At 38.5% G+C, this 8,965-nt stretch overlaps 1 protein-coding gene across 3 annotated transcripts; it reads right to left on the bottom strand.

The window, feature by feature from the left end:
- Positions 1-5,101: 5,101 nt before the first annotated feature.
- On the bottom strand, positions 5,102-8,598 carry LOC120562807 (urokinase plasminogen activator surface receptor-like). Of its 3 annotated transcripts, XM_039806708.1 has the most exons (6): positions 8,497-8,598; positions 7,589-7,671; positions 7,094-7,213; positions 6,864-7,010; positions 5,733-5,843; positions 5,102-5,640 (listed from the first exon to the last, which is right to left on the bottom strand). In XM_039806708.1, the coding sequence occupies exons 2-6, from the start codon at positions 7,632-7,634 to the stop codon at positions 5,441-5,443; spliced, it is 624 nt and encodes a 207-aa protein (XP_039662642.1). In that variant the 5' UTR covers positions 7,635-7,671; positions 8,497-8,598; the 3' UTR covers positions 5,102-5,440. The 3 variants fall into 3 exon arrangements, with proteins under 3 accessions (XP_039662642.1, XP_039662643.1, XP_039662644.1); XM_039806709.1 differs by lacking the exon at positions 7,094-7,213; XM_039806710.1 differs by lacking the exons at positions 7,094-7,213; positions 8,497-8,598 and having other exon boundaries at positions 7,589-7,734.
- Between the last annotated feature and the right edge of the window lie 367 nt (positions 8,599-8,965).

Raw genomic sequence — 8,965 nt, 5'->3', positions numbered from 1 at the left:
GTGACAGCTGACAGCGGGCATGGCCAGTATTTGGCTGCAGAGTTTTGAAACCATGGTGGAGAAGGCAGGATGTCCTCTGTACCCGGGAGCAGAGAGAAGAGTGGAGGAGACGGGGTCAAAAGCCTAACCTGTACTGCCATCTCCTGGCTCAGCAAGCAACGAGCCAGCACAGTCCAGATGACTGTGAAAGGTTAGAGCTACACAATTCATCTGTTCTGTTCATGTCTGGGTATGCAGTTCGATCATACATTAAGTTGTGTATATTACATTTATTAATACTTTTAATTGAGCCTAAAATGTTACTACATCGCCAGGATCAAGCTCTCGGTCAGCATCCATTGCAGTGTCAACTCCTGTTTGTAATCATCCTAGCTGAAGTGTTTGGAATGGTCTTCTATAGGAGGAGGTTAACAGGATCCAGGATCCATAATCCATGCAGTGTAATTACAAGTCAAAAGGTGTAGGTTTAACCAGGTGAACAAGCCCAGTTGAGTAAAATAAATGAACTGTTATGGTTTTGGTATTTTGTTCTGTGTTTTGTCTTATTGTGGTGGTCTGTTTTTCTGTTTTGTATTTTGCTCTGTTTCCTGTTTTATTTTGATAGTCTGGTTTTCTGTCTTGTCGTGTGTTGTTTTACTTCCTGTCTTTTGGTTTTCCCGCTCTTGTGATTGCCTTATGTTTTTCACCTGTTTCCCAGCCCTTGTCTCACCTGCCTCTTGTTACCTCGTTACCCTCTGTATTTAGTATTTGTGTTTTCCCTTGTCCTGTGTCAGATCGTTGTGTTTTGTCTCCAGTTTGTACTTGCTGTTCAGTTTATTTTCATTTGGTTATGTCAGTGGATTGCTTAGTGCTGTTCTGTGTTTGCCTGTTCCTGTTTTGGGGTTCCTACCTGCTCCTGGTTTTTGTATTTTGCCTGTTCCAGTCTTTGGATTTTGCCAATAGACCTTTTTCCCGGCAGACATGTTGACATATAGTAGGAAAAGCACAGGTTTATTCAAAACCATTAATGATGGCTGCGTTCCACTTAGGAGAGGTCCTGGTATTGTGCATGCTGACTCACTGAAATAGCTTACTGGGACACTTGATGGAATTGAGCATTGTTAAGGTGATCAATTCCAGCTGTGCTTTTCCTACTATGACAAGATTTTGCCATATGATTTTGTTTATGATAGTAGTTTTTGTATCATGTTTGATACATTGGGCGTTTTGGGCAACGTTTTGCTCACAACAATGTTCATTTTAGGTACAAAGATGTGTTGTTTTTGGGACCTCAACTTCCATGATTGTATGGGCTACACTTTCATTGATAGTCTTCCTCATCATGGCTATCTGAACTTCCATTATCATGCATAGACTTAGGAGTCCATTCCTCCTCCTCCTCATCATCTTCCTCTAACTGCTCCATATCACTTGAATTGCCATCTGCTATCATGCTGATGACATTTTCAATATACTTCTTCTTCCTTGGTCGATATAGCATAGCGATTATGTTATTGTTATTTTGAAAATACCCAAAATGTATTTTAAGATGGCATTTTAGTCATTAATTACATTAATTAGATCATCAAAATAGTGTGTGTTTGTTTAGTGGTAGGCATGATGTAGATTACATTACAAAAATGTGACTTGAAAGTTCAGGGATAAAGAACCTTAAATACCTGCAGTATCAAATTTGATACACACATTTTTAACATGTTTTAACTGTAATATAAATAATGATTTTTTAAGTAACTATGCATTGTTTCAATAAAGAAGATATTTATTTAAAAAAATGAGTAATAATATAAATGTTATTCTTACGGTAACTCTATGAAAATTAGCAACTTGTTCCCTGCCAAAAGTGTGTGGAGGATTTAATGACAGCAGCCATTTTGAAAAGGTAAAAAAAAAGCCCTTCCACTGCTTGTAGTGGAATGATAATCCTTTAGAGGGCAGAATACATGTATCAGATTATGTACAACAGGTGTTTAAGGAAATTATTCATCAACTTGATGAGATAGAGGTTTCACAAACTTGCATAGCAAATATGATACAAATGGTTCTACTATTGAGCCCTATGTGTGAAGCTAGAGAAGGAATGCTTCTGGCAAAATCCATTAGTTAAACAAACAAAAACCAATATAAGAGGGCGTGGGGCAGGGCCAGTTCTAGCCTGCTATATTATGGTCGGCTGGTAGAAAAAATAGGTGGGCAACTTGGACGGTTGGTATAGCAGTAGCACAGAGGTTAGAGAAGCCAGCCTCCAGACCCTAGTGACATGGCACTAACATTTAATCATCTAATGCCAGCTGGCCTGCAACCCAAAGGCATAGGATTTAGTTCAAGATATGTGGGGAGGCATATAATGTGTTGGCACATGTGTTGGGTTCTCCCCCAGAAAAATGTAAGCTGTTAATTTCCTGCATTCAGTATTTCTAACTTTTTCTGCATCAATTCATGCTGGAAATATCTTTATTTATGTAAAGGAAAATGCAGGGGACAATTGAAAATATAAAAACATATTGGAATATAATGAAGTAAGGCTCTAAGGGATTCTGTATTTTTCAAATATTTATTCACTGTATATAAAAACATTTTTTTTTTTCACATTTAATGTTATCTCTGCTGAGTCAACACACATGTAGGCCTGGGCATGATTTACTCCTCCCTCCTCTTTTGCTCTTTTGTTGATGAACCTCTTTAAACGTGCATGTCAGTGGCACTTATTCATGTGAATGATACATTAATTAATTTTAATTAATAGCCCCTGGGCTGTAATTGCTCAGATGTGTTTCAGCAAGATTTCTGCTCATGTTCAAAACGTTGTGCACATTCAAAATGTAACTCATCCCATCTTATTTTGAGAAAAAAGTCATATTACGAGAATAAAGTCATAATATCTTAAGAAATAATCCATCTGCCCTATAGTCTGCTGTGCATTACGTTGTTGCTCTGCTCATATGGCAGTATCTTATCCACACCGTCTAACAGACACAGAGATCCCCGCCAGGGTCTCTGGATGAGACAAAGTTTAGGGAAGCGGCTGAATGCTGCTCTTCATCAGAGGTGGAAAACCGATACTACGGCAGAAGCACAGACGCAGCGCGATATGTCTGCAGCAGACACACACACACACACACACACAGAAGCGCGTCCATTATAATCAACTGGAGCTGCAACATTGACTGTGGAAGCCGCGCTGCTCATCTCTATTTTTACAGAGAGTGGACACAAAGCGACGGACATGGCTAAACACATTTTCTTAACTTTTGATTGGGTGGGCAAGACGCACATTTGGGTGGGCTGAGCCCACCCCTGCCCATTGCTGCCGCCAGCCCTGGCGTGGTAATATTTTGTGTGTGGCGTGGGTGGATGCAGAAATGTCCCAAGCACAGCAACATAAGAAATATACAGGCAGAGGGAGACATATATTTTGAATGAGTCAATACATTGATTTTTAGGTAAATCCTGCATAGTATGGCTTCATCAGTTAAATTTTGGCTGTCCTTGTCGGGGAGCAGAGGTCAGCCTGAGACATCTCACAGAACTAAAGCTTATGGAAATATTTTGTGTGCCAGCTTCTCCTCAAAACCAAGTTGGCATTGTTCACTGATCTCATCTTAAGTAGTTTATTTTAAGGGTTCTGTACAGCTTTTTAGGAGCTTAGGTTAACTGGAATGATTACATTTCTAACAGTTTGGAGTGTCACACAACCCCTGCAAGAACTTCAGCATGACTCCAAATTATATTCGAGAATGCTAAATACAAAGAACATCACAGGCTTAAAGTGGCTCAAATTTAATTTGCTATGTGTTAAATGTATGCTATTCTGTTCATAGACTGTACACATAATGGATGTAGCATCAGTGACGTCACCCATTGGTTTGTTGACTGCCATTTTGAACCATCTTGTAGAGACCATACTGTATTATATTAATGGACAGAGCATGTGTGACGTCACCCATTGGTTTATGGAGATCTGCTATGAGTTGTCTAGTTTGCTGTTACAGGCGCAGCCATCCTTGTTGCGGATGTGACGATTTTAAACGAGAGGAAGGAGTGAGGGAGGAGCCCTTACACTCTACGTTACGTTACACACTTTCAATCGGCAATAAACCATAATTAAAAAAAATTATGTATTACAGAAATACTTAAACCTAGCGATTGAGACCATAAACTCATTATGAAAATGATTACTGAGGTAATAAATCAAGTGAGAAGTGGGTCACTTTCTCATAGACTTCTACAGAAACTTAACTTTGTTGGCAGAATACATGCAACACCCAGCAAATTAAACTCCAGACACTTTAATAGCTAATTAATGTGAAGTTCTTTGTATATGGCATTCTGTAATATCTTTGGAGTCATGCTGGTGTTCTTGCAGAGGTGTAAACAAACAGAAAGTTACAAAATTCTCTAAAAAGCTCTTGAATAGTGTAAAAAAAAGCCTGTTGGATAACATTGTCCACTAGATGGGGTTATACTGTTCATAGTTGAGTCCCACAAAAAGTTATCTCTGCTCTCCACACATTTCCAGCAGGTTATACACAAATATCAAATAAATAGTTAGAGATGGGGACAGGCTGAACAGTTGAAGGTGTACACACTGTGATCTTGACTCAACAGCCAAGAATGAGGGGCCGTATTAGTTTACCAAAACTATGTTACAGTAAACACTCGCCAACAGGCCAAATTCCTACCTGCACAAAATCTACAAATATTTAAAATAAATATATACCATAAACAAGGACGCTTTATACATTCGCACAAGTCTCAGCACACCCAGATAGGGCAGCATTCACACTTACCTTTTAGAACACCCTGAGCTTAATTAAAATAAAGAAATGATACGGTACATAAATGGGCATTTGTTGAAAATTAGTTTATGATTGAGTAACATTGAGAGCCCTTTCTGTATTTATTATATATTAATGTTATTAATGCTCAATCTTTGACATGTTAAAGACCTGCACACACTGTGACAGCAAAGTATGACATGCTTCAACTTTGAAACTGAGTATCCTTAATGATTATGTGAGACAAATGTATTTTAAACGAGACTCAGAAATAATAAAGGCCTAGATTACTCAAGAAAACAGAAATACAATCGGAATAAACAGCAGAATTTTAAGATTTTTATTTATTCTGCATTTATCAGTAACTTCAAAATATTCTTGATAATTAACATTAAAAGTAGGTTTCAGAATAATAATAGCACTCAGAACAAAAACAGTGAAATGGTCTATAGGCAACATAAAAAAAAAAGAAAATGATCCTGCAAGAAACTGTATGAGGCAAGAGACAAGTGAAAAGACTATTTTACTCAATTATATTATCATACTTTGCTTGCTAAACTTTCTCACTCATTGGTTGAAAGGATTGGGACCGGGGTGTGAGCAGCAGTATGAGGCCATGCAAAGATGAGAGAAAAGCTGAGTGGTGATGCTGCCGTCTCCACCAGTTAGGAGAGCATGACCAAAGAGACCAGCGGTGCCACCAGGAGCAGAAGGCCAGCACTTGTGCTGCTGGCGCTGTTGCAGAAGTTCCCCTGACAGCAGCTAATTTCTGTTCCAAGGGCTCCTGTAGTCTGTGTGGTTTGCGTTGAGCAAATCGTCTTGGAGGCACAGCCCTTCATGGTCACTGTTTGACCTCCTGCATTCACTGGGAGAATTAAAATAATTTTTAAGGTGAGAACTTAATGTTTTGGACATCCATTCAAACAGAGTTAGATGTTTAATGCTGTAGGTTGTTACCTGTTGTTGAGATGCAGTAGTCCTCATTCCCCTCACAGTTTAGAGTGTTGGTGCACTTTTGTCCGTCACAGGAGAAGCACTTTTTACCATTTGGATTGTATTTGCTGGGTTCTGTAACAAAAAACATCCATTGTTCATATTGTTTGGGGATGTAGAGGGGGGTTGAGTGGTGGCTTGAATGCACTTTTCTTATTCAGTTCCTTTTTCAAAGCTTTCTATGTCCAGCAGTCTAATGGACACTCCCTACTGATTTACACAATGTAAAAAATATTAACATTCATTGTTCATATTGTTTGTGGATGTAGTAATTCAGATATACAAAATGCAAAGATGTATGCTATTTGTTTGCTTAATATCTAATTATAATAAGTAGATTGTTTTTACATTAAGCTATGATTGGCCTATAGATAATAAATTAAGATTGACTTTAACCTGGAAATTCAGTGGGTTTTTTTTTTTTTTTTTTTTTTTTTTTTTTTTTTTTTTTTTTTTCTCTCTCTCTCTCTCTCTCAAATTCATTGAATTTTTTACATTGTTGATAAAGGGCATGCTTTATATTGCTGAGATAAAGTCTGACATCCTGCACATGAGTCTTCCCCTCTCTCCATCTCTCTCTCACACACACACACACACACACACACACACGCACGCACGCACGCACGCACGGACGCACGCACACACACACACACACACACACAGCTGCACTGTGGCAGTTGGGGGTATCATGCCCTTGAGCTCCTCTATAAGAGATGGTGATGGAAAGTCATATTCCCCTCTACTGGCTTGTCTTGGAACTTAAGTCTTGTCTCAACAATATCAACTCCAAACATATTGTCTCAGGTTCTGATACATGGACTGGCATCACCAATTCACTAAACCTACATTCACAATGTCCATATGGCACTATACAGTATATACATCTTATATATACTGTATTTTTAAAACAAATGCATTTTTTTAGTCAGTAAAATCTGAGTTTTTTTTTTTAAATAATAAATAAGTGAAACCAACACTAACTTTTAAGGAGAGTAGTTTTCACATTTTTAACAGCTATTCCTTATGCAACTAAAACAGCTCTCATTTAAAAGAAGCGGCTAAATACCAAGAGACAATATACAGTCAGTAAGTTACCAGGGGCAGGTTGGGTGTTGCAGAGATCGGAGGTGCAACAGTTGCTGGTTATTACGGTGTTGGCTATTCCAAAGTTGACAGAGGCCTCAACACACTCTTCAGCCAAAGCACAGCTTTTTGAGTTGACATCAAGAATTTTTGAACCACCTGCAACAAAAGAGGAACCTTTGTAAACTGGGACTGCACAAAGCATTTTAACAATAAAAACAATGCAACACAAATTATTATACCTGCATATGAAGTGACTTTAATTGCCCCACACTGTTGACCCTGCAAAGGGCATTCTTTTGATGTATCTGTGCAGGTTCCTGAGATTCCCGGTGTACACTCATAACATTTCAAGGTGTAGGCTGAGAAATCACAAAACTTTCAAACTTTAAACTTAAAAAAATAATAATAATTTTGACACCTTAACTCTGAGGTAAAATAAAAATTATGAGTGCAGATACAAAAAAAAATGTGTTGTACAGCATGAAGGTGGTTGCAAAGTGAAGTTTTGACATTTTTTTGCTTGTTTTTCAACGGAATAGAAAAGAGGTCAAATCATCCGTGGACGAACAGGTGAAGAACAAAAAGCAATAGCAGTGACAAGTAAAACTAACCAATAACATGTATATGTTGGGCATACAGTTGCCTACTGGTATGTGGCATATGACAATCATGTACAATCCTTCTCTATTTTTAAGATTAAACAGTTTAAAGAAACAGATAAAACAAAAACTTGCCTTTAGGGAGAAGCACAATCCCAAAGATCAGCATCAGGAGATGCATTCTGTGATGGCAGGATTCTACTGAGTTTCAGTTTGATCTGTTAAGGGCAAAAGTAGTTCTCCTGAGAAGGGGTTGTCTTCATCCTCAGACCACTCCTTCATACATCCCTGAATAGTGACTAAATGTGAATCTTAAAAATAAAATAAAAACGCCCTTTAAATTAACGTGAAATGAAACTGAGGTTTTGTTACCTGCAACAAATGATTGGGTCAGTGTTTAGTTTTTTTATTAGACAACTTCTATTAATTCTAAACAGTGGTGTCTTAAAGCTATAATGGCTTGGGGGGATAAGGTGTGACTCAATAGGTTTTTTTCTGCCAGCACCAACCCTTCAGTTTAATTTCTTCTTTTTATTGAAGGCCGTTACAATAACACACAAGATCTAACAGGCTTGAGTTATTTTAGGGGAAACGAAAGCTACATAGCATGTGAATATGGCAATTAAAAATTCCCTTTATTGTCCTGCTGATGTAGGTTTTATAGTCTCTATTTTGAAAAAGGTTTTAAAGCAGTATGCCAGTGGATACAGTATCCTGGTGCTGTAATAGAAGAGTGCAATGAAAAAAAAAATAAAAAAAATGAAAAAATTAAGAATTATATATTTTAATCTGACAGGGCAGGGATACACCACTTTCTGACACGGAGTGCCAAGAGTCCACAGGTTTTCATTCCCACCAAAGTCTGCAGAAAGGTGTCCTGCTTTATATCCGACTCTTCACCACTGAACGGGCTTCCAGTTTCACTTGTCCCTCATGTAGGGTGCAAACGACGATCTCCACTTTCAGACCCACAATTATTCTTTATGTGACCTGATTATTGGACATAACAGCTAAGTGAGCAAAGAAGAATGTGATGCGTTTACCAGTTCTTCTCAGTGAGGATGGTGTGTGACAGCTGACAGCGGGGCATGGCCAGTATTTGGCTGCAGAGTTTTGAAACCATGGTGGAGAAGGCAGGATGTCCTTTGTACCCCGGAGACAGAGAGAAGAGTGGAGGAGACGGGGTCAAAAGCCTAACCTGTACTGCCATCTCCTGGCTCAGCAAGCAACGAGCCAGCACAGTCCAGATGACTGTGAAAGGTTAGAGCTACACAATTCATCTGTTCTGTTCATGTCTGGGTATGCAGTTCGATCATACATTAAGTTGTGTATATTACATTTATTAATACTTTTAATTGAGCCTAAAATGTTTCTACATCGCCAGGATCAAGCTCTCGGTCAGCATCCATTGCAGTGTCAACTCCTGTTTGTAATCATCTTAGCTGAAGTGTTTGGAATGGTCTTCTATAGGAGGAGGTTAACAGGATCCAGGATCCATAATCCATGCAGTGT

The sequence above is a fragment of the Perca fluviatilis genome, chromosome 7 (genome assembly GCF_010015445.1).
Source record: "Perca fluviatilis chromosome 7, GENO_Pfluv_1.0, whole genome shotgun sequence".
Lineage (NCBI taxonomy): Eukaryota > Metazoa > Chordata > Actinopteri > Perciformes > Percidae > Perca > Perca fluviatilis.
Note: the sequence above shows the minus strand (reverse complement) of the source record. Positions and strands in the feature narration are given on the sequence as shown.